Below are 26677 nucleotides of genomic sequence, written 5' to 3'. Positions count from 1 at the left end.
TTGGCCTGGGAAAATGGACATGTGGAGCTTTACATCCTGGGATATTAAACAAAACCCAAAAGTCACACAAGAATCCAGAGTTCTGTTTTGCCTATGTTAAGTTTGAGAAAAGCATGTAAAAATGTTAATTAGCAGGTGATGGTGAGTCTGAAGTCTAAAGAAGAGTTTAAAGCTAGGTATAAAAATGTGACACATGACAGCTGATGTCTAGTATTTAGGCAGTCTAATACTGGATTGAATGATGGTGCAGTAAAGAAATTCAAGATAGAAATTTAAAGTTTAAAATATCCCCGTGTTACAATTCAGGGAGATGGTATAGAATTAGCAAAGAAGACCAAAAAGGACCATCTGCAAGACAGAAAGAAAACAGGAAGGTTTAGTGTCATGGAAACTGGAAAGACAGCATTTGAAGGAGGGCATGATTAACTTGGTTAAATGCCCAGGTGAAAATGAGCCTTGAGACTTCACCCTAAATTTGTCAACAAAGAGATAGTCACAACCTTGATGAAAATGCTCTTTGCAGAGTCACAGGACAAAATATCCTGTGAGCCATATGTTTTTGTTTTGTCTTTTTGAAATTATTCTAGGTAAGATATTGCAAATCAAAACTTTTGATTTTCTAGTATTTATAATTTCCTTAAAATAACCCAAGCCCAGAAGAATGTAAGAAATAAATAAAAGATTGTCAAAACACCATCTCTTATTGAAGTTTTTCCTGGCTGCTAGAAGCAGAATATTCTGTTCTTGCATAGATTTTCTACAGATGTCATGAAGGTCACCCTATCTTTAAATCATTTTACATACCGACCCACTAACTCCCACTAGTATTTCCAAGGCAAGACATAAGTACCTAAAACACAGATCATGAGGATCTTTGTCCTTGAAAGCAGTAGTGGTATGGTGAGAGGACAAGAGAGTGCAGTGGTTCCTCCATCTTGTATTCTTGCTGAGGCCATTTCAAGTTTAACTGGAATCTGATCTCTTTCATGGGGAATCCCATGAAAACTACCCAACTCTATTCCAAGAAACAAAGGTGAGGATGTCCTGACCAACTTATCTAAGCTTCTGCCTGTTTGTGTGGAAGCCTCCAGCTAACTTCTTTTCTCAGCTTCTGTGAAACCGCTTGTTTCAATCTACTTACTTCTATGAAGGCCCCTGAAGCTGCCTTTTACAACCACATGTTCTGATGTTCTGGATACTGTGGTCACACCTAGGTTGTGGAACATTTGGGTGCAGTCCCAGCTGACTGGAATAAAGACTTTCAGATGACTATAAACTGTGTCTGACTAATCATTTCTGGTCAGTTATCTTAAACAGTATAAAGAGAAACAGAAAAATTACACAGGATTTCTACGGATTCATCCATGCAACAAATGAGCCACAGCTTCATGTCCATAATTTCTAGATATCCATCTGTGTACTTAGTGTATTATGTAATAGTAATCTATTGATGTCCTTGTGTTTCATACTAGATTTCTTAATTCCTGAAAATAAGGATGACAGGGCCTGGCACAGATTCAACAAAAAAAATCTATTGAGTCAATAGAACGTAAGTTGTGGCTTATTTTCAGATGGAGGTGATTGGATGTTGTCACCTGTTCTCTCCTTGTACACATTCAGAAGTGTGTACACACTTTAAAGTGGCTTAGACCACTTTACATTGAATACAAACATTTGGAATTCTGGGAAATAGAGCAGAACCGGAGTCTGAAGGCATAAACTTAGTAATATAAAGAATAAAACAGAAAATAAGCATTTGATGCCATTCCCATTCAAGTTTGGCTATGCATACACCATATCCCCCAGAAGCACTTTCTATTCTCTAGAGGCCCTTTTCTTTAGCATCTCTAAATTGAGAATAAGAAAAAGTTCTTTATAGGACCATGTTTAGGACTGAGAGATTATCTGGGATTGTGGCTGTCTAATAGCACTGATTTTGTTTTCTTGGTTTTTTTTTTTTAAGAAATGAATTAGACTTCCAATTAAAAATTATAATAATAGGGATAAAATTTGAAATGGAAATAAATAAAATAACCAATAAAAAATTTAAATGATAATAAGAATAAGTGAAGAGATTACACAGTGGTTCAGATCACTGGGTGCTCTTACAGAAAATCAGGTTTTGATTCCACATGGCAGTTCACAACCATCTATAACCCCAGTTCAGTTTTGAAGCCCTCTTCTGGCCTCCTTGGGCATATGGTACTCAAACACAAATGTAGGCAAAAATACCCAGACACATGAATAAATTATTTTAATTAAAAATAATAATAAAAAGAACCAGTTCCTAGGCCCACAGTTACTAAGTGTTAATTTTTTTCTCTTCTCCAAATATATATTTTGAAATGTTTTAACACAATATGTATCCTTGGGTAACCTGAACTTGAGATGCTCCTCAGGCTTTCAAGTGCTAGTATTACAGGTATGTCCAATGACATCCAGTTCTTTTAAAATTATAAGTAATACAATGAGTATTTTATATCACTTTAGTTTCCTACTGGAGACCCCCTACCTCCCTGCTCAAACAGGTATAAAAACCCTGACTAATTGAGGTTGGGGCTCTCAGCATGAATGTGTTGCATTGGAGGAGTCTGAGGGTCAGAGCTTAAGCCTGAATAAAGGCTTTTGAATATTGATTTGTGCTCCAGGTGGTTTTGGGGGACCCTGAAATCTGGGACTTGCCAGAATCCCTGAGACTGCCACCAGGATCCCCAACCCATTAAGCCTTCATACAGCACTGATAAGTGTCTTTTGTACTCTACTGTCTTCTTTGTTAAAGGCACTTTTTCTCTAGTATGAGTTAGTCTGCAAGTGGTCTAAGGTCTAAGCAGACACCCTGCACAGCCTGCATGCAACTTGGGAGATGGTCCAGACCCACATGTAAGGGATTGAATCCTTCTCATGAATTTGAGGAGATGAAGTGGGTCACTCTGCCTGCACAATGTCTCACTTTTTCTTTTTTTTTTGCCTCCAGACCCCCAGGAGGACTAAGTATATTATTGTTCTTTGTGTTCCTCTTTGTTGTCTGCCTGACCTGTATTCTTTTGACTGAAGTGATGAAGCAGACTCAAACTACCTCCCTAATTCTTTTTCTGGACCACTTTAAGGACGTTAAAATTAGGGCCAAAAATTTAGGGTTAGATATTAAGAAGGACCAACTAACTACTTTTTGTAGGAACTAATGGCCAACTTTTAATGTTGGCTGGCCACCAGAAAAATTGCAAGAAACAGAAAACTGAAACTAAACCTACCACCTATTTCTATCCTGTTTTACAGGGCTCTCTTTTACAGAGGAAGAAGCCCTCTTTTTACCTCCCCATACCAGAGTCTCCACCAAGGAGCCCCAAACAACCTCTGAATCCAGCCTTGGGAAGCTGAGGCTGCCTCCTTGGGGAGCCAACCCCATACAAGGAGAACAGAGAAAACCTGTTCAATTGCTGACTCAATTGCCCTTTCCTTTAGGGCCCTAGGTCCCAGGAATGAAGCTGAAAACAGCTGATGCAATATTATCCATTTTTCCAATATTTACCTATACATTTTTGAGCTTCAGAACCCCAAATTCTCAGAGAAGCCCATACCCCTAATAGATTTATTGGATTCTGCTATTTTTATCCATCAGCCCACATGGGATGATTGCCGGCAGGTTTTACAGATCCTGTTCACTACAGAAAAGAAGGAGATAATCCTGACAGAAGCTCAGAAACTGGTTTCAGGTGCCAATGGGACTCCCACTGCTGACCCTGTCCTAATAGATGCTAGGGTTTCCTACTGATCAGATCTGACTGGGACTACAACATGGTAGGAGGTAAGGAGAGGCTCTGGGTCTACCACCATACTCTAATGAGGGGGTCTCCCAGCAGCAGCATAACAACCCACTGATTTGGCTAAAGTTAGTAGCATGTAACAAGAAAAAACAGAATTGCCTGCAGCCTTCTGGAGGCCTACCATATTTATACACCCTTAGATCCAAAGGCACCAGAAAATAAATCAGGGTTCATGATAGTCTTTGTGAGCCAGGCAGGGCCTGATATCAGGCACAAATTGCAGACAATAAATGGGTTAGCAGATAAGACATTGGAGGAATTGCTAGCAGTAGCAGGGGTGGGAGTGGGGAGTTTACATCAAAAGCAACTGTGGGCCATGACCACCACCAATAAACATCTGACTAGCAATCTGGCCAAGATTCTCTTGCCCACATCAGCAGACTCCCAAGAAAAGCCATCAGCTTTGCCACCTAGCAACTAAAAAAGGCAAGTGATCCACAAGATGGGAAGCCAAAGCTTCTAAAGAATCAATGTAGATAAGGGATCTTTAACCAGACATTGGACCCCTGGAATCGATTGTGGCCTACCTGTCATAGAAACTTGACCCAGTGGCCTCTGGATGGCCCCCTTGTTTGAGAATAATTGCAGCCATATCCTTATTAGTCAAGTATTCTGACAAATTCACTCAGGGGTAACAATTATAAGTCACTCCCACAATGCCACCAAGAGGATCTGAGTAATGCACACATGACCCATTACCAAAGCCTGCTGCTTAATACCCCCTACCATGGAAACCCATTCACTTCATTCCAAGCACTGTCCTTAACCCAGCATCCTTGCTACCTAACCCAGGGCTTGTGTTGGGAAACTGAGTCAGGTCCACAGGCCCAGGAAGGACTTGACAGACCAGCTGCTACCACATGCAGACATCACCTAGTATACCAATGGGAGCAATTTTGTGAGAGATGGAGGTATGTGGGGGTGACCACAGTGTCAGAGATAGAAACCATCTGGGCTACTGCCCTGCCAACAGGCACTTTGGCACAGAAGGTCAAACTCATTGCTCTGACCAAAGCCTTGAAATTGGGAAAAGATAATAGGATTAGCATCTAAACAGACAGCAGTTATGTATGCCTTTGCAACTACTCACATCCATGGAGCTAACAAGAAAGAGACTTACTGCAGAAAAAGAGACTACTAAGAACAAACAGGAGATCTTAGACCTGCTGGCAGCCTTATGGCTCCCCAAGAAATTAGCTATTATACATTGCCCAGGCCATCAAAAGGCAGACACCGCTGAGCCATGGGGCAATCAGAGGGCAGATCAGGCTGCCAAAGAGGCTGCCTTGGACCCTATAACTGCTCTAACCCCGCAATTACAAAACCCATAGCACTCCACCCACTTTACCAGAAAAGCTCCTATATACTAAAGAGGAATTGAACTTGATTGATTGCCTGTGACTCAGAATAAAGAGGAATGATGGCTCACAGGAGATTGCAAACTGATCCTGCTTAAGAAATTGGAAAAAGACCTACTCTAGCACATGCATCAAACCACTCATTTAGGCACTAGATGGACCAAAGATCTACTTAGGCATATACACATAAAATCCTCAACTTTAGGCCCCAAATAGAACAAATTGCCTCCAAATGCTTGAGTTGCAAATCCACAAATGCAGATAACCAACCCAAGGAAAAAGGAGATCTACTAACAATTGACCAGCCTTTGCCATTCAGGTAACACAGGGAATGACCAAGGCCATAGGGGCAGAGAGGAAATTACACTGTGCTTACAGGCCCCAAAGTTCAGGCTAGGTAGAAAGGATAACTAGAACTCTAAAAGAGATTCTCACTTAATTAACTATGGAGGCTGGTGGGGACTGGGTGGCTCTCCTCCCCTTCACCCTTTGTAGGGTGTGTAGTACGTCCTATACCTTGGGCCTGACCCCTTATGAGATTATGTTTGGAAGACCCCACTCCCATCCTACCTAATCAGAAAGCAGAACTGCTAGCTGAAGTTGATGGTCTCCATTTACTTAACTCTATTGAAATCATAGCCCACATACAAAAAGAACTCTGACCTCACCTGAAGGGCATATATGAGGCTGTCCATCTATATGTCCTTCCAGTCTATACAACTATCACCCATGGGACAGGTGATATTCAGTCAGAGATATAGGAGAGACCTTGGAGCCTCAATGGAAAGGACCCTACGTTGTCCTGACTAGGCCCACTGCCCTCAAGGTTGATGGGATCTCCCCCTGGGTACATTATACTCATATTTAGCTTACAGATCCACATCTGGACATTGAGGACATCTCTCCACTGGCTACAGATGGTGTTCAGAGGCTCGAAAAATCCATGACAGCTCTGGAGAGTTACTTTCATCTCTAGCTAAAGTAGTACTACAGAACAGGAGGGAACTATTGCTCCTACAACAAGGGGATCTCTGCGTTACCTCAGGAGAAGAATGTTGCATCTACAAAGACCACATAGGCATAGTCAGAGAAAATATGGCTGAGCTGAGAGATTACAGGACAGAGAACTAGAAAGAAAATAGACACAGTGATGGAATAAAAATCTGTTCAAACTGGTCCTCCTGACTGATCACCTTGATTTCAGTCCTAGCAGGCCCTTTATTAGTTATTGCTTACCCTCACATTTGGCCCCTGTAATATTAATAGTTGTTTTTGTCAGACAAGGAGTCAATGCTGTTCAACTATTAATCCTAAGATCTCAATACCAACCTCTGAATTCTGAGAACCATAGAAACACAAAACCCATGATTGGGCCTTGGATACTTACTGGAAAAGTAGAAAATGAAGAATACAGGCAACAGGAGAAACTCTGATCTGTAAGCTGACTCCAGCTTGTTCCCAGTTTGAACTCTAGTTAATAAAAATACCAGGGAGAAATTGCCCTGGGCCCGAGTTAATCAGAGAATAGAGGGAAAGTGTCTAAAATTCCAGAGATTATGGATAAAATGCTCAAACTGGCTGAAGTCATCATTGACTATGCATCAGAATACCCCTTGCCAAATGAGGTGACTGCCAGACTGGAGACCCCTATTCCCTGCTCAAACCAGTATAAAAACCCTGACTAATTGAGGTTGGGGCTCTCAGCATGAATTGGAGGAGTTTGAGGGTCAGAGCTTAAGCCTGAATAAAGGCTTTTGAATACTGATTTGGGCTCCAGGTGGTTTTGGGGGACCCTGAAATCTGGGCACAACAGACAAGAAATATGTCAGGATGCATAACTGTCCTTCATTGGATGTAGGTAAAAGATACACAGGCAAGAAGTATATTAGGATATATGCTTTCCACTGATTGGACCCAATGGGAAAGGCGGTGAATTATGGGTTTTGATTTTTTAAATCCCTGTAAAACATGACTCAGGCCCATTTTTTGGAAACCCAGAAATGGACCTGGCCAGAGCCCATTTACCTGGCCAATACTTAATTAAGGCTTGCTTCAAATGTTGCTTTATATTGTGGTAGTGGTCTTATTCTCAACCAGTCAGATTAACAGGGCCTGATACAAATGCAGTCAATCACTTGTGAAATTAAATAAAACTTCCTTTTTTTAGGAATTATTTTGCTTATTTTGCAGGCATATATATCACGAGCTTTCTTTTTTCTTTTTTTTTTAAACCCAAAATATAAGATGGAGGAAAAAATTAAAAAAAAAATAAAACTTCTTTTTAAAGATTTACTTCTTGGCAGCCAAGTGTAACAAATGGCATATGGCTAAAGGACATAGAAATTCTAAGGACTCCACTAAGAATCTTCAGGTGAGTCTTGACATTATCTTGGAGAATAAGAAATATGATTCTGAGACAAGAGGCAGACCCAACTAGATTGAGGAGCATTTCCTACATGCATAGGAAATATGTTTGAAAAGATACTATGAGAGTTAATACTCTCCTACATAAGGTTGTGGTGTGAACTTGACTGCTGACTAGGTACAGCAAAGTAAGCTAGATACCCATCGCTGTAGGTGCAAGTATCATTTCCTTTGCTATAATGGCTAATAAAAATTCTAGTCCTGTACCAGGCACTCTAGAAGCACTCAGCTTTTTTTTTTTTTTTTTTTTTTTTTTTTTTTTTTTTTTGGAGCTGGGGACCGAACCCAGGGCCTTGCGCTTCCTAGGTAAGCGCTCTACCACTGAGCTAAATCCCCAGCCCCAGCACTCACCTTTCTTAATCTCTGTGAAAAACTGAGTGTGTGGCATCATTTTATAAATGGGGATTCCAAAGGACAGTCATAATAATTTTTCTGATGTTATGATGATTAATCTAGGATGCAAACTCATCATCAGGCCTTACATCCTTCCCTTCCTTCCTTCCTTCCTTCCTTCCTTCCTTCTTTCCTTTCTTCCTTCCTTCCCTTCTCTTATCTTCCCCTTTCTTCCTTCCTTCTTTCCTTTTCTTCTCTCCTGTCTGTCTTTCCTTCTTCTCTTCTTTATCATCTTTTTGGAGTGGAGTATATGTATGTACACTATATATGTATATGTATATGTACATATATGTGTATATATATATATGTGTGTATGCGTGTGTGTATGTGTGTGATGTATGTGTAATATATAGGCATATGTATATGCACATGTACACGTAATGTATATGTAATGTACATGTACATATAATGTATTTGTGGTATATTTATATATGTATAAATTAGAGGTTAGTATAAGATGTCTTCTTCAATGGCTTTTCCAACTTATTTTAAAAATTTGATTTATCTATGTATTCTTTGAGAATTTCATACATGCATGTAATACATTTTGATCATATCCATCCACCTCCAAGGAGAGAACACACCCCTAAAAAATGGATTAAACTTTCCCTAGCAGCCAGCAACTGCCAATACCTCTCAAACAGGGGTGGGGGCTTGTGCTCCCTTCTCCCATCTATGTCTCCAGTTTTGTTTTGTTGTATTTTGTTTTAAGATGGGAACTCTCATTGAACGTAGAGCTCACCAATTAGCTAAACTAGCTGGTCAGAAAACCCCAGAGATACTCTTCAGCACCAGGATTACAGACATGAGGCTTCTGGGGGTTTGCACAACATCCTTATGTTCATGTTATATGCACTTTACCAACTATGCCATCTCCTCAGCACCATTTCTTGTATTCTTTGGTGCTTTGTTTCAAGAAAGGAGACTCTCTTCCTTTGTTTAACTCACTGGAGTTGAATAGTCACTTTTGCTTTTGACAAGTTCTTTTGACATTTTGGCATATTGAGTGCTATGATCTTGAAAGGAAAAGATGGGTCAAATAACAGACTAGATCCCTTAGAAGTTCAGCATATATGAGAAGACAGTTCTAGAGAATCACTTCTATGCCATCCAGTTATAAAAATGTGGGAACTGAAGAAAACCAGATAATATTTAACATTTCAGGGGCTAGATGCAGCTCAGTGATATAGCACTTGATTGACAATCACTAAGTCTTTATTTAATGCCCAGGATTCACCACTGCAAAGACAACAAGCATGGTGGCAAGCACCTCTACCCACTAAGTCATCTTGCTGCCCTAAAAACACTTTTTTAAAAAACTACTTTTTATAGTTTAAAGATAGAGACTTCCTGTGCCTCTAGGCTCGTCTGGAATCCAGGATCTTTCTGGCTTTGGGCTAATAAATACTGGGATTACAAGTCTGAGACACTGCATGACAGCATCTAATTAATGTCTGACATAGAATTATCTAAAAATTATTAGTTTTAGTCATACATATCTGATCATATTCTGGACTAGTTTCCTTCTATTCCAATAGGATTGTGGATTTTCTTCCTGCCTTAATGTCATATTTGTTTTAGAAACTCATTTTTTCTCTTATATTTTTATAGAGAAGTCATTCAGAAACTATTGCAAATTGTCCAGAGAAAACAACAACAAACTGTCAAATGTTAGAGTTCAGAACCGAAGAGCATGAAAGCTACTGTTACTTATTAATAAACTCATAGTCACTGGAGAAGTTATCCAAATGTGAAAATAAAAAAGGCATGTCCCAAAAATTCTACAACATTCTTAAGCAAATTTTCCTCTTTGTAAATCTAACTTAGAAAAATGTGCATGTGAGTATTAGCGATCAATTCAACATAGCAATAAAACTGTTTTATATAGTTAATAATATATTTCAATTGGAAAGTAAAAAATAAAATTTAAGTCAAGACCTAGAGAGTGTAGCATCTTCACCAATGTCCTGATTTTTTTTTCCTCTCTAAGTAATTCAACTCAAGGCACTAGCTAATAAAGAGAGTAATTCCAGGGTTTTCTCCTAAAGTCAGTTAAAATAAAAAAAAATCATTGTAGTTGATTAGTTAGTGTCTCCACCTCTAAAGTCCTTCTCCCATGACAATGTCCATTTAAAAATCCCCTCCCCAAATGTGAATAATGCCCTTGTTTCCTTAGCCTTGCTTTCAGAAGTTTGTTTTGAGATTCTAGAATGGGTTTTTGTTCTCTTGAGCCAAGGACCTTATGTATGCCAGGCAAATGTTCCACCACTGAGATACATGCGGGGACATTGTTTTAACAGAGTAAGATCATTATGTGATCTGAATGAGGATTTATTTTCCTTATCCTTTGGAAAAAATAAGAAAGATAGAAAGAAAAATCCTAGCAAAGGCAAAGTAGAAGCAATCACTGACCATGACATTAAATGTTGCTAAGTAGCATGAACTATAAAAATAGTATGGCAATAGGAAACAGGAGGACACAGGTCAATAGAACAGAGAGCCATGCCAGAAGACACATATGCTCTACTGAATTTTTACAAAGATGCAAAAGCAACTCAGGCTTTTTTTACCAATGATTCTGGAAAACTGAGAATCCAAACCTCATACCTTATATAAATATTAACGAAGTGAATCATAAACATTAATTAAAAATGTAAAACTATTAGAAAAAAGAGACAGTCTTAGGCTGTAGGGCTGAACAGAGAGTTCTTAGCATAGGCCAGGTCAGTGAGACGGGTTAGGAGCTTGCTACTGAGCTTGATGACCTGAATTCAATCTTCAGGACCGACATGGTAAAAGGAGAGAAATGATTCCCACAAGTTGTCTTTTGATGTCCATGCATGTCCACGCAAATAAATGCATGTGCACATATGCACATGTAAACAAAATTCATTTGGAACTTTTGTCCATTGAAATAATATTAAAGGGGTTGAAAAAGACAAGTTGTAGACTGAGACGATATATGCAAACTACATCCCACCTAAAGAATTGTCAAAAGTCAACAGTATAAAAAAATTAAAAATGACCAAAACACAAAGATGACATTTTACCAAGGTAGAGCTATAGATGACTAGTAAATACATGGAAGCATATTCAATTCATTAACCACTTGAGACTGACTGAGGTATCATCCTTTGTGTTGTAGTTTGATTTATTTGCTATGATAACACATTCTGATCAAAAGCAATGTGTGTGGGAAAGGGCTTATCTGGCTTACATGTCCCAATTCACCATCTATCACAAAAGGGAGATAGGGTAGGAAGTCAAGGCAGGAACCCGGAGTCAGGAATAAAAGCAGAGAACATGGAGAAATATTTGCTGCTTACTGACTTGCTCCCTGTGGCTTACTCAGCCTTTTTGTTTATTTTGTTTTAGTACAACCCATGACTACCTTCCCAGTGATAGCACTGCTTGCAGTGGGCTGGGTCGTTCCCATATCAATCACTAACCAAGGAAACACCCCACAAACTTGCCTAAGTACCAATCTGATGACCTCATGCTATTAATTGAAGTTCCCAGGTCCTAGATGGCCCAGGATAGTGTAAAGTTGACAAAAATCAACAAAATAAATTACACCAACAGTAATGCTATCCTTACAGACTAGCTAAAGTAAATGGCAACACTAAATGTTAACCTAGTTGTGGGCAAAGTAGTTCACATATACATCACCAGTGGCCATGTAATATGGTATCTGATCTCAGAAGTGGTTTGACAGTATCATTATAAAATTAATCATTATTATATGATCCAAGAATTGTACTCTTGCTTCTTTATCTCAGGAAAATGAAACCTTACATTTCCAGGCTGATGAGAAGACTCAGTGGGTAAAACCATTTGCAACCAAGCCTGAGAACTTGAGTTGGATGCCCAGGACTCATGTGGTAGAAGGAGAAAATCAGCTCCTAAAAGTTATCCTTTAACAGGTGTGCTGTGGCATTCATGCACCCACACATGCATACACACACAATAAATAAATATATTTTAAAAACCTGTTTATACAAACTCCTGTACATGAACATTCATAGAAGCTTTATTCCCAATAGCCAAAATCTAAAACTACCCAGGTAACCTTCAACAGTCAAACAATTACAGAAATTTTGGTGCATACACAGAATATTTGAGTTTACTGCTGGGTGGTAAAAAATTAATAATAATAAAAAACTTGGATAGCCTCCAGAGAATTATGCTAAGTTAAAAAAAACCCTAGAGTCAGAATCACAGATGGTATCAATGTCAACACACTGACTGAGATATGATACCATCATTTTGCAGGATGTTGTCATTGGAGGAAACTGATTAAAAGGCATCTATGACCTCTATGTATTATTTTTTAATGTTTCTACCTAGAAACCTACAAATAAAATTTTCAGACACGTACAAAAAGGAAAGGGGTTGGAAAGATGGTTCAGAGGTTAAGAGCACCCCCTGCTCTTGCAGAGGACCCAGGTAAGTTCTAGACATCCCCTCCTTTGAGATACCAGTTATAGCACTAGAAATGCAGCAAAGAATCCGCCTTTCAAGTGGTCAATCCAGCCACTTGTGATGTTGGTGCTGCCAGGTCAAAATTAAGAATGTTGCAGCCTAGGTAAGGATCGAGTAAAAATGCCCACCTCACTTGGCCCTCCTTTGGGCAACTTTCCCAAACTTAAAAATCTGCATCTGTTCTTTCTGCAGCTGTAGTGCACAGTATATACCTGAGGAGATAGCAAAGGAAATCCTTTGATTTTGTGCTAGGGAGCTCTGGAGTCCCACTGCAGGAACACTTCTCCCCAAGAGAAGCTTGCATAAAAACTATCTGCTGCTCCCAGCAAATGTGAAACAAGACACCATGAAAAAGGAAATAAATATCCCTCACTGAGAAAATAAATATCTGTCACCCAGGTTCTGCCTCCCCACCCTATTCCATTCAGCAGACCTTGAGAGGATAAGGGAAATTGAAGTAGGAATGTCCAGGAGCTGAAGAGACCTCAGGAAACTGAGTATTACAAGAACAGACTCTCAGGAGACAGCTTCAGTAAGACAGCTCATTTAATGAGGGGAACAAAGGCTGCTCAAACCTCTGCGAGTGAGTAGGGGCTTTCATTGTACACCATTGTCTTAGTTAGGGTTTTGTAACCATGACCAAGGCAACTCCCACAAGGATGACATTTAATTGAGGCTGGCTTACAGGTTCAGAAGTTTAGCTCGTTATCATCAAGGTGGGCATTATGTACAGGAAGACATGGGGCTGAAGGAGCTGAGAGTTCTATCTCTTCTACCAAAGGAAATTAGCAGATGACTGACTTCCAGGCGGCTAGGACAAGGGTATTAAAGCCCACACCCACAATGACACACCTACTCCAACAAAGCTACACCTCCTAATAGTGCCACTTCTTGGGCCAAGCATACAAACCATCATTGAGCAGGGTCAGGGTGCTGGGGGTGCCTCATTTGCATAAGGAAGAATTCCGGGTGCTACTGGACATGACTTTATAAGGTGAAAGGAAGTTTAACCTGTCTACTGAAGTACATGACCTCCTGGGAGGAGCAAAAGTTAGGGGTACAGGGATATGTACATAGGAATACGAAAGCCCAGGGCAGGGTAGAATGATCCTGTGACCAATCTCAGGATGAGATTTCTGGGGAATGGACAGGCTTTGAGCCAACTCTTGCTCTAGGCTGACTTCTCCCATTCCTTGTCCCATTTGTTTTTACCCCACAAATATCCCTCACCATATCACAGACAAATGGCTTTGAGTTTCAACTTGCATAGTAACATCTGGATGCTGCCCTGGCCACTTTGGCTAAGCCAAGCTTCACAAAAGCCATTATTCTGGTTGTTTTTGTCAACTTGATACAAGCTGGGGTCATCTGAAAGGAGGAAACTCAATTAAGAAAATGATTCTTAACGAATTGCCTGTGGGCAAGTCTCTAGGCCATTTTTTTTTGATTAATGATTGATGGGGAAAAGCCCAGCCCACCAGGGGGAGGTACCATGGTATAAGAAAGCAAGCTGAGCAAACAGTGGTGTCAGGTTCCTGTACCAACTTTCCTTCATGAAGGACTGTAAGGTGCAAGGTATTGCTTGTGGTCATGATGTTTACTGCGGCAACAAAGCATCTAAGACAGCAATGTAGCTTATTTAGGCAACACAGGCAAATGACTTCTCCTTTCCCTTTCTATATATTACTGCCCAAGTAAGGCCTATTTTCTTCCCTAGCAACAGTGGGAGACAACAGTGAGATGTTCACTCTGGACACGATCTTCTCAAGCTGTGTTTGCACCTGTCTAGATCTTTTTGTTAATTGAATATTTTATTAATTTACATTTCAAATGTTATCCCTTTCCTGGTTCTGGCCTATCCCATTTCCCCCTCTGCCTACTTCTATAAGGGTAATGCCCCTCCCACACACCCATTCCCACCTCAATACTCTGGCATTCTCCTACACAGGGGAATTGAGTCTTCACAGGATCAAGGGCTTCTCCGCCTATTGATGCCATACAATGCCATCCTCTGCTACATATGCAGCTGGAATCATGTGTCTATCTATGTATATTCTTTGGATGGTGGTTTAGTCCCTGGGAGCTCTGGTTGGTTGGTACTGTTTTTCTTATGGGAATGCAAGCTCCTTCAGCTCCTTCAATCCTTTCTCTAACTCCTCCAATGGGAACCCGGTTCTCAGTTCAATGGTTGGCTGCAAACATCAGCCTCTGTATTTGCCTCTCAGGAGACAGCTGTGTCAGGCTCCTGTCAGCAAGCACTTCTTGGCATCAAAACTAGTGACTTGGTTTGGTGGCTGCATATGGGATGGAACCCCCAAGAGGGGCCGTCTCTGATGGCCTTTCCTTCAGTCTCTGATCCACTCTTTGTCCCTGTATTTCCTCCCATGAGTATTCCCCCCCCTCCAAGAAGCATTGAAACATCCACATTTTGGTCTTCCTTCTTCTCGAGCTTCATATGGTCTGTGAATTGTACCTTGGACATTCCCAGTTTGGGGCTAATATCCACTTATCAGTGAGTGCATACCCATGTATGTTCTTTTGTGACTGGGTTATCTCACTCAGGGTGATATTTTCTAGTTCCATCCCTTTGCCTATGAATTTCATGATATTGTTTTTAATAGCTGAGTAATACTCCATTGTGTAAATGTACCACATTTTCTGGATCTATTTCTCTGTTGAATACCATCTATGTTCTTTCCAGTTTCTGGCTATTTTAAATAAGGCTGCTATGAACATAGTAGAGCATGGTTCCTTGTTATGTGTTGGAATATCTTTTGTGTATATGCCCAAGAGTGGTAGAGCTGGGTCCTCGGGTAGTACTATGTCTATTTTTCTGAGGAACAGCCAGACTGATTTCCACAGTGGTTGTACCAGCCTGAAATCCCACCAACAATGGAGGAGTGTTCCTCTTTCTCCACATCCTCGCCAGCATCTGCTATCATTTGAGATTTTGATCTTAGCCATTCTGACTGGTGTGAGAAGGAATCTCAGGGATGTTTTGATTTGCATTTCCCTGATGACTAAGGATGTTGACCATTTCTTTAGGTGCTTCTCAGCCATTCAATATTCCTCAGTTGAGAATTCTCTGTTCCCCATTTTTTAATAGGTTATTTGGTGCTCTGGAGTCTAGCTTCTTGAATTCCCTGTATATGTTAGATATTAGCCCTCTATTGGATGCAGGATTGGTAAAGATCTTTTCCTAATCTGTTGGCTGCCGTTTTGTCCTATTGACAGTGTCCTTTGCCTTACAGAAGCTTTGCAATTTTATGATACCCCATTTGTTGGTTCTTGATCTTAGAGCATAAGGCATTGGTGTTCTGTTCAGGAAATTTTCCCCAGTGCCCATGTGCTTGAAGCTCTTTCCCACTTTCTCTTCTATTAGTTTCAGTATATCTGGATTTATGTGAAGGTCCTTGATCCACTTGGACTTGAGCTTTGTACAAGGTGATAAGAATGGATTGATTTGCATTCTTCTACTTGCTGACAACCAGTTTAACCATCAGGATTTCTTGAAAATGCTATTTTCCACAAGATGGTTTTAGCTCCTTTGTCAAAGATCAAGTAACCATAGGTGTGTAGGTTCATTTCTGGGTCCTCAATTCTATTCCTGCCAAATCTACCTGCCTGTCTCTGTACCAATACCATACACTTTTTATCAATATTGCCCCGTAATACAGCTTGAGGTCAGGGATGGTGAGTCCTCCAGAAGTTCTTTTATTATTGAGCATAGTTTTTAATATCTTGGGTTTTTTGTTGTTTCAAATGAATTTGCAAATTGCTCTTTCTAACTCTATGAAGAATTGAGTTAGAATTTTGATTGGGATTACATTGAATCTGTAGATTGCTTTGGGCAAGATGGCCATTTTGTCAATATTAATCCTGCCAATCCATGAGCATTAGAGATCTTTCCATCTTCTGAGATCTTCTTCAATTTCTTTCTTCAGAGACTTGAAGTTCTTGTCATACAGATCTTTCACTTGCTTGGTTAGAGTCACACCAAGGTATTTTGTATTTGTGACTATTGGGAAGGGTGTTGTTTCCCTAATTTCTTTCTCAACCTATTTATCTTTTAAGTAGAAGACTACTGGTTTGTTTGAGTTATTTTTATATCCAACCACTTTCATGAAGTTGTTTATCAGGTTTAGGAGTTCTCTGGTAGAATATTTGGGCTCACTTAAGTATACTATATCATCTGCAAATAGTGATATTTTGACTTTTCCCCTTCCAATTTATCCCTTTGACCTCTTTTTGTTGTCGAAATGTTCTAGCTAGGACTTCAAGTACTATATTGAATATGTAGGGAGAGAGAAGTATACAAAGAATCAACAAAACCAGGAGCTGGTTCTTTGAGAAAATCAGCAAGATAGATAAACACTTAGCCAGACTAACCAGAGGGTACAGAGACAGTATCCAAATTAACAAAATCAGAAATGAAAAGGGAGACATAATTACAAACTGAGGAAATTAAAAAAATATCATGAGATCCTAACACAAAAGACTATAGTAAACAAAACTGGATAATTGAGATGAAATGGACAAATTTTTAGACAGATACCAGGTACCAAAACTAAATCAGGATCAGATAAACCATCTAAACAATCACATAAAGTCCAAAGAAATAGAAGTAGTTGTTGAAAGTCTCCCAACCAAAAAGAGTCCAGAACCAGATTTAGTGCAGAATTCTCAGACCTTCAAAGAAGACCTAATACCAATAATCTCCAAACTATTCCACAAAATAGAAACAGGAGGAACACCATCCAATTCCTTCTATGAAGCCACAATTACACTTATACCTAAACCACACAAAGACCCTACAAAGAAAGAGAACTTTAGACCAATTTCCCTTATGAATATTGACGAAAAAATACTCAATAAAATTCTTGCAAACTGAATCCAAGAATACATCAAAATGATCATCCACCATGATCAAGTAGGTTTCATCCCAGGGATGCAGGGATCATTTAATATATGGAAATCCATCAATGTAATCCACTATATAAACAAATTTAAGAAAAAAACCACATGATCATCTCATTAGATGCTGTGAAAGCATTTGACAAAATTCAACACCCCTTTATGCTAAAAGCCTTGGAAAGATCAGGAATTCAAAGTCCATACCTAAACATAGTAAAAAGCAATATACCACAAACAAGTAGCCAACATCAAACTAAATGGAGAAAGACTTGAAGCAATCACTGTCGAGTTCTTAACCATGATCACTGAAGGTAGAGGGACAATGGACAATCAGTTATTCAGGATGGACCTTGTATAAAAAAAGTACCAAGAGGTAACCCAAATCAGTTCTCAACTGATCAGTTGAGAACTACCACCTCATCACAAGTGAACAAACCCAATTTAAGCAGAGCCCTAGGGTAGAACCTAACTCCAAGGGTGTCAGCATGCCAACTCCAGACTCTTGTTCTCAATAAGCAAAAGGAGGTAATGATGAGAAGGACAAGAAAGGATTTAAATCAAAATGGCTATTTGAGGAATGTTCTAGTTTGCTTCCTGTTGCTGTCATAAAACAACCTGCTGGGGTGGGGGGAAATCACTTAGTGGAGGAAAGAAGGTTATTTGACTTATAATTGTAGGTTGCAGTCCATCACTGCACAAAAGTCAGAGGTAAAAACTTCACACAGCTGGTAGCTGGGGACACAGGAGTCCTTGCACTCACAGAGAAACACCAAGGAACCAGGAATGTTAATTACAGGGGTGTTTCCTACTGGTGGAGATAAAATCAAATACCTGCATTCCATCCAAAAGGCTGAGAGTGGAGGTTGTTAAGGACCTGGTGACCTTTGCTATACTGGCAGACCTTATGCAAATTCCTGAGAATGATTATCCCAGACTCTTTCCTCCTTAGACCATTACTCATCAAATGTCACAAGCAATTTATGGCCTGCTGATGTCTATGCTTTGGGTCAGAGACCACACTAAATTCTAGGCCTTTAAGCTATAGAACCCACTCTCATAGTCACATGTACTTTGTAACATAGTTTCTATGTAGTCACATCTTAAGATTTATTGTACAGACTGACTGGACTGATTGTTGCCTGGAAATATATTCCCCAAAGCACTGTGTTTTAAATATAGCGACAATGAACCACCTGGTACTAGACTCCGAGGTGTCTGATCCAGGTTGACAGAGTCACTGGGTTTTCATTCTTATCTCTTTAAGGGTTTGCTTCCCTTCCTGGATATCTGCAGGGACATCATCAGCTGGTCACACTAAATTCATTGCCAAGGGCACAGACATTAATGTACCGATGCCAATATATGCTAGGTGGAAAGACTTTGTAGTACAGTACAAAATGCAATATGATGTTGCACGTTTGATATGCACATTAAAATGTAGGCAAAGGGGCTCTCATTTTTGGAGTCCAAATAACATTTAGAAATATCATCAGAATTGTAATTTTCAAAATATGGGGAGAAACTTCAAGAGGTGGACCAGATCAGGCATGGTAGTACACAGGTCAGCTTAGCCTGGATGGAGCACATAGATCCTGCCTCAAAACAAACAATAACACGAAGAAAAAGACAGGTGGCTCAGTCCAAAATTGTAACATTTCAATAGCTACTTGGAGCAAAGTGACACAATTCTTTACCTCAAAAGCACCTTGTACAAGTATCAGGACCTGAGTTAAAATCTAGGACACCCATGTACAAAGCTGGGTACATTAGTGTTTGTCTGTAATTCCATTGCTGGTAAGGCAAGAGACAAGAGAATCCCTAGGCCTTGCTGGCCAACCACCCTAGCCCAAGGAATGAACTTCAAGTTCAATTAGAGACTCTAAAAATGATGGAGAGTTTTTGAGGAAGATATTCAGTGTTCACCTCTGGCCTCCATACAACATGTGCTTGTACACTCATATGTATACACAGACAAACACACACAAAAATACATGTACATATATAGTGACAAAATAACTCTTAGAAATTAAAAAATATATCCAGTGCTATGGCATAATAAACACCAATTGTTTTGTTTTCCAAGCAACATCGTTACCAAATCCATTGAATAACTATTTATAACCCTACTTACTAGCCATCTGTACAATATCAAATATTAAGATAATCAACTTATAAGAACAAAAAGCTTACAGTTTTAGAGGTTTCAGTCTGTGGGAGGTTGACTCCATTATATTAGAGCCTGTGAGGATGTCAAACATCATGGCATGGGGCATATAGAGAAAAAAATTGCTTATATTGTGGCAACCAGAAACCAAGAAGATGAAGAAAATGAGGCAGGGTTTCCAATATCTGTTTTGGTAATATGCCCCCAATGACTTCTGTCCACTAGGCCTGATCCCTTTAAGATCCTACCACCTCTGGGTAGCGCCATGGTTTGGGTACAAAGCCTTTTAACATATATGCCTTTGGAGGGCATTTAACCAAACCATTATAATAGCATTCTTTTGTATCATAAACTATCATCAAATTAACCAACTCAAAATGAGCAATTCAGGGTGATTTCATAAAAATAAGAGCTGTACATCATCATGAGAATCTAATTTCAGAGCACTTTCATCATCCTCACAGGAAATTTCAATAGCAGCCAGTCCTCTTTTTACCTCTTACCCTACACAGCCTAAGGTAAACACTAATCTATTTGTTCCTCCTATACATCAAGCCACTCACGTCTTACACAGACATGATCATATACATATATATATATATGTATATATATAATACAGTCTTTTACACATTGTTCTGTAATGGTTTAGCTATGCTATAACATATATGAGTAATATATTTTTTGGCTGAATAGTATTCTAGCACCAAGCAAGATAGAGCATGCCTCTAATCCTAACAGAAAGATTGCAAATTTGAGGTCAGCCTGGCGTACAAATTAAGTATGAAGACAACTGGAGCTACACTGAGACCCTATCTCTAAAATCTAAGAGAAAATTTAAAAACCATTCAATTTTGTGTAGATACCACATTTTCATTTCCCACCAATCAGTTGAGAGTCATCAGTTATTTCTATTTTGAGTCATTACAAAAGATGGGTATATTGCTTCTGTCTGTGTTGTATAGCATGTACAATGGCTGAAGGCCAATCCTAGGCAATAATAATAATAGTAATAATAATAATAACAACAACAACAATAATAAATTTTAAAAAGTATGATCAGTTCTCTCATACACATTTATATGCATGCTTTTTTCTTGGGTAGATTTTTAAGAGTGCTAATGTTATACAGTATCTCTATGTAACCATTTCAGAAGGTACCAGGCTGCTCTCTGCAGCACTAGCAGCTGCATTTCACAATCCTACCAGTGATTTATCTATGTCCTTGCAACCTTTATTCATCTTTTTTTTCTGCAGTCACCTTATAGGTCTAAAGTGTTGTCTTATTATAGTTTTAATAATTTGCATGTCTTTAATAAGTAAAGCTGTTGAGCATCTTTTCACATGCATATTTGCTATTTCTATATTCTCATTGAAGGGATGTTTATTCTAACTACTTCCCCATTTTAATTAGATTATTGTTGTAGTTGTCGTCATGGAGATTCTTTATATACTACAATTCTAAATCCCTTAATAGACATATGGCTTGTAAATATTTCCCCCACACTATGTGCTAGCTTCCTTTCGAAGTATAACTTTGGTGATGTATTATAGCATTATTTGTAATGACAAAAGATGGGAAATCATAAATGGATAGGCTGAATAAACTATTGTTAAGTGCACACAATAGGGTAACTCTATCACTGTGAAAAGCAATGAGGCTTAGCTCTACACCCTATTAAGTGACTTTCATGATATGGCATTAAAATGAAATAAAAATGATTAAAGAGAATAAGCAGAGTAGGTTACTATCTATTTAACAAAGAGAAAGAGGGCAAATACTTTTAAGAAATTGTTGTTTTAAAAACAGACTGGAGGGAGACAGACCAAAAAGGAAGAAAAGAAAGAGAAACAAGGAATGGAGATATGAGGTGGGAAAAGAGAAAGAAATCATTTTTAGAGCTATCTCTAGAGAGAAGGTGGAGCAAAGTTGTAAGGTCATGGCTAAAAGGTAGCCCTGTTTTATTCAGTAAATTTGACTTTGAAAGCATGAAATGTTTTTACATTATAATGAAACAATAAAAATAAGAATCAAAAGCACAATGAAAATAATGACGCTAACTGGGTATGGAGATGGTTATGAAACTCTACTCACAGCAATTATATAAGTAAAACTGAATATGAGTGACTGAGAGCATTTGCTTGGTAGAAACAATGTACTGTGTTTAAGCCATAACACTGCAAATACTGCATGCCTTAAGACTCGCCCTAGTAATTTGGAAATACTTTTCTAATGAAGGGGTTCTTTATAACAGAGATACCTACAAAGAACTCTTTAAAAACTTAAATAGTTAATAATGTTATTGTTGGGGCTGGAGAAATTGCTTAGCAGTTAAGAGCACTGGTTGCTCTTCCAGAGGATGCAGTTCAATTCCTAACACCCACATGGCAGTTCACACCTACTTATACCTCCAGTTCCAGGGAATCTGAAACATGCAGGCAAAACACCAATGCACATAAAATAAAAATAAAGAAAGAAATCATTTTAATAATGCCATTGATATTGTTTAGAAATTCTATGAATATGTACTTATGGTAAGACATACCAAGTAACTAATTGTTGACCATGTAAGTAAATTCTGAATATAAAATCAAAGAAGTTTTAAGAAAAAGTTCTAGGATCCTTAACTTGCATTGGAAATATCAGTTTGAATGCAGTTTGAATGCAGCTTGTATTCTCTTCTTTAAAATATATGTATATTTCCTAACTTTAAGAGCAATAAAATTCAAACTATGGAGTGGGAGAAAATCTTAGCAGCCCACACAGCAACAATGGCTGCTCATTTAAAAAAAAAAAAAAAAAAAAAAAAAAAAAAAAAAAAAAAAAAAAAACAAGAACATCTCAAAGGTAAGGTAACACTCAAACTAAAACAAGAGACACTAATGAACACTGTTCAAAGGAGAGTGCAAATAGTATTCTATCAACATTCCTGCCATTAGGGAAATTAAGATTAAAATTAGATATACTACATGTCTATTAAGATGGCTAAAGTCCAAAATATTGACAACACCAAATGCTCAGCATAACATAAATTCATTGTTGTTGCCAATGCAAAACAGGCCACCAAACACAGGCTTCTCAAAGTACTAAGAAAATCGAGACAGGAGGATCGTGAGTTCAAGGTTATCCTTGGCCAAATATGAGTTCCAACTGAGGCCAGACTAGATACATGAGACCCTGTCTCATGACAGGGGGTTACTTTCTTATCAAGTTAAATATATATAAGCCATATGGCCAGTTTGTGGATTTGTATGAAAGTCAAGTGTGCCCACTACACAAAAGAAATGACAATTTTGATACTTTATTTTAGCAGGGTCTCTCTATAGCCCTGGCTGTCCTCAAACTCATTATGTAGACCAGGCTGGACTCAAACTCACAAAGATCCACTTGCCTCTGTCTCTGCCTCTGGGTGCAGGGATTAAAGGTGTGTAAAAATGAATGTTCAAGTTTACTAGGAAGTCAGGGAAATGCATATTAAAACCACAAAGGGGTTAAGAGTGTTTGCTGCTCTCCAGGGGATGAGTTTGGTTCCCAGAATCCTCAACAATTCACAATTCCCTTGTAACTCCAGCTCCAAGGTGTCTGATGCCCTCTTCTGCCTTCTACATACACATGAACACATGCGGCAAGCACACAGGTAAGTAAGTTTAAAAAATTCAAAATAAATCTTTAAGATTGCAAATTGCAGTGCAACCACTGACCAAAATATGTAAAATTTAAAAGACTAAACACTATAGGCATTTGGAAATAAAAACACATAAGTAAAAAAATGCTGATGGCAATGAGAATTATGACTTTTCAGGGTTCACTAATGCTTTCAGTATCAGTGCCATCCAATCAAGCAATCACACCAAAAGAAGTGAACAAGAGAATCATAGCAAGAATATTTGTAAAAGCTCCAAAGAGCTATCAAGAATAAAATAAATAGATAAAATAAACAGAAGGATATATGCACACACACACACACATATATGTATGATATATTCATACAATGACATATTATCCACATGGACAAATCTAACAAATACAATGCTGAACCAAAAAAGTCACAGAACAAAAAGCACAGGATATTTCCCCATATAAAAGGTTCCAAAGAAGCCAAATCTAACAATAGTGACAAAAGGGAAAATAGTGGTTCCATTTGGAGAATGGTGTATGGGTTAACAGGGTGTGGGAAGGGGCATAGAGTTCCACATAAAACACAAGCTGCTCAGTTAAATTTGAATCTGAAGCAACAAGTAATATTTTAGTAATAATAGGTCCCAGGTAATATTCAGAACATTTATTTTTAACTACTACAAATTGCACGTATAATCAAGAGGGCTGCTTTTAGAGTAGTGGTAGTACTCTATTTCTTGATGTTCCTTTTGTGATCATCTACTGCGCATTTTTCTGCATGTGTTATTCTTCCCAATAAAATAAGTTTTATAAAAAGCAAAGAACACTCAGTACTATGCTGCTGATTTTAAAATATCTCATCCAAACACTCTTTTTCTCTACCCACCCTTAATCACTGCGTGTGAGAGCTGAGATACTTCTGCAGGCAGTGGGCATCAGTAATCAGAAGCGTAGCTGAGCCAAAAGCTGTAGACTCTGCTTACATTTTTTATTAAAATTACTTTTGCACAGCATGCTTCTTTATTTCTGGAATCTTTTTTCATGCCCTCTTTTTTGGAGCCTTTCTTATTTGGCTGATTTAATCTTTCCAAAGAACAATGCTACACTTCAGAGGCCAGCCTCTAACTTACATCAGCCAAGAAACAAAATGTGCAAGCCACTGTTCAAAGTTTAACAGACTAGCTGATGTGAGGGGTTAAAAATCAACCTCAAATAGAACATCTACAACAATACTGGCCCTTTAGGGCCATCAACTCAGATACAGACACTGTTCAGAATCTGTCAATTCAGTGCACTGAGTGTTTTGCAAACTTTGAGCTGAAGTTTACAAACACCTTGAGTGACTGACTCCACATGAAGTCCTTTTCATCGATTTATATTAACTTCTCCTAAAGACATTAGCAAACCCATGCAAAAGACAGTAACCCCTAGAAAACAAAAGCTTGACTAGTTTTCCTCCTGTTAGGTATGTGGCTACTTATTGCAGAATTCTTTGTTGTTCTAGGGATTGTGATCTCTTGGTTTTGTGCTTAGGTGCCCATTTCCATTGTGTGGCACTAAACTTTATAGGCCAATAGAAGGCTTCCCTATCTGCCATGCTTCTTTCCGGGTTTCTTCTATTTAGTAGCAAAGTTTATTCTTTTACACACAGTGTACTAAAGATAATAATTAGACTCATGGATTATAAAGACCAGCTGCCTGAAAGAAAACTAGCATCACCTCGAAGACCTCAGTTTCCTCAAGATGTAAACGGGAACAAAAAGATATAATCCAAACAGCTATGGAGAATACCCAGAGCGATTAAAGCACGGCACCGCACATACATTAAACACTTAGTGCTTCTTTTTATCATCACTGTCACCAACTACTTTGGATGGCCCAACTTCCTATACTTAGATGTCATGTAGGAAAAGCATTCAGATGCACTTCGAAGGAAAGGGGTGAGGGAACATGAAGTTTTAGGTGTACTCAGCACACAGGAATAAATGGCAGGAACTACCTAGCAGGTAGGACCTAAGGAGATGAACACTCCCAGATTCTGTCTGACTCCCAGGATCTGACCAAGACCTTGGGCTTCCTGCCTACTCACATTGCGGTTAAAGCTGTTGCCAGGCAGAAGCGGTAGAGCCATGGCTGTCACAGTCCGAAGAGGATCAAGGGTCCGACCAGAGAGAGAAGATAGTTAATGCCCTCAACCGCCGCTTGTTTGACCCCCCGCGTTACCTGGAGACCGGAGGTAGCGTCATGGAGGGAGGAGGGGCTAAGATAGGCGGGGAAAGGGTAGGGGTCTTAGGGCGGAGCCAAGGCCTGGGAGGGGGTAAGGGGTAGACAGAGTGGAGGTGGGGGCGGGGCCAAGCCCACAGGGCTCCTCCCTTCCCCTCCGCACAGCATTATGATCTTCCTTTCCTGTCCGCCCACCAGCGGGAAGCAGCTTTGTTCTGACCCCACTGGTTTTCCGCGCTCGCACTTACAGTGAGTGCTCAGTTTTCACTTATGCTGTTTTCTGCTTTCACTCGTTTTTTTAAGAGCTCATATCCTCCTGTGACCTTCAGCTCACGAAATCTTGACACAGAATTGTTTTGCCATTTTGTTATTAAGTGTAGTTAAAATGCCCTGAAACGTACAGAAATCTGACGCTTGTGAGTTTACAGAGCTGTGTTGCATTTTCACCAGCCTGTTTTTTTTTTTTTAATTCAAACGTTTGAGATGAATCTAAAACCACTCACCCCCTACAGGGAAACCCATTCCAAGGGTAAACATGGACTTCAATCCTTCTTCTGATCATTTCATATATGGCCTAAGTGTGGAAAATCTAAGGTCCATCAGCAGTGTCCAGGAGTAGGATTGGCCGCATAAAAACTCTAACCAAGCACCGTGCCTCGTGCCTGTAATCCTAGCACCCTGGAGGCACAAGTAAGAGGAATGCCTCCTTTCCAAGCCAACCTGGGCATCACTGTGAGGTTATGTCAAAAAACCAAAACAAACAAATAAAATACCAAGACTGCTCCACTAGCCACGCAGACATCTAGAAAGAAAGCCTACAGTTAACTGCCCCACAGCCCTGCTGGTTGGACACCTTAGTATATTTATCAATCCCTCTGCTATTTTTGTTGAGACCCCTACCCCCAATTATGGCTTGCCCTACTCTCTTCCTTAGAAGTGGAGGCAGCGACAACAGATCATGCTTACAGAGTGAAATTCAAACTGCAGTTGTTACTCTCTACTTCAAGAAGCTGCCTTCCCCTCCCCTGCAGGCCATCAAACTCCTTAGCCAGGCATGGAGCCCTTGCCAAAGGAACACTTTTCATCTCTAGTGGCTACTGCTTTGACCCTCCCCTCCTCTGTTCCAGCTTCAAGAAACCTCTACCTGTTTCCACCAGGCAAGACTGGGGTTTTGAAAATCACTCTGTCTTCTAGAAACATGCCTGCCTTTCCATGCTTCAACAAGGTAACCTCTTCTTATTCCAGGAATTGGTTTAGTGTGAAAGGGAGGTACAGAAGG

At 39.4% G+C, this 26677-nt stretch overlaps 1 protein-coding gene and 1 long non-coding RNA gene across 3 annotated transcripts in view; one reads left to right on the top strand and one right to left on the bottom strand.

Annotated features, from left to right (window-relative positions):
* The window catches only part of Efhc2 (EF-hand domain containing 2), a 200448-nt gene extending 174904 nt beyond the window's left edge, over positions 1–25544 (bottom strand). Inside the window, exon 1 of one of the 2 annotated variants that reach the window (XM_087599492.1) lies at positions 25399–25544. Coding sequence is in view for 1 of the 2 variants with exons in the window: in NM_001106952.1 (NP_001100422.1) it covers positions 25265–25306 (42 nt within the window). In the remaining variant the exon portion in view is untranslated. The other variant, NM_001106952.1, reaches the window with a different exon arrangement.
* Positions 25253–26677, top strand: part of LOC120099197 (uncharacterized) — a 36464-nt gene continuing 35039 nt past the window's right edge. Inside the window, exons 1-2 of the long non-coding RNA XR_015646892.1 lie at positions 25253–25411; positions 26526–26623. This is a non-coding gene — a long non-coding RNA (uncharacterized LOC120099197). The remainder of the gene's footprint in view (positions 25412–26525; positions 26624–26677) is intronic.

Source organism: Rattus norvegicus, chromosome X (genome assembly GCF_021556685.1).
Source record: "Rattus norvegicus strain SHRSP/BbbUtx chromosome X, alternate assembly SHRSP_T2T, whole genome shotgun sequence".
Classification (NCBI taxonomy): Eukaryota; Metazoa; Chordata; class Mammalia; order Rodentia; family Muridae; genus Rattus; species Rattus norvegicus.
Note: the sequence above shows the minus strand (reverse complement) of the source record. Positions and strands in the feature narration are given on the sequence as shown.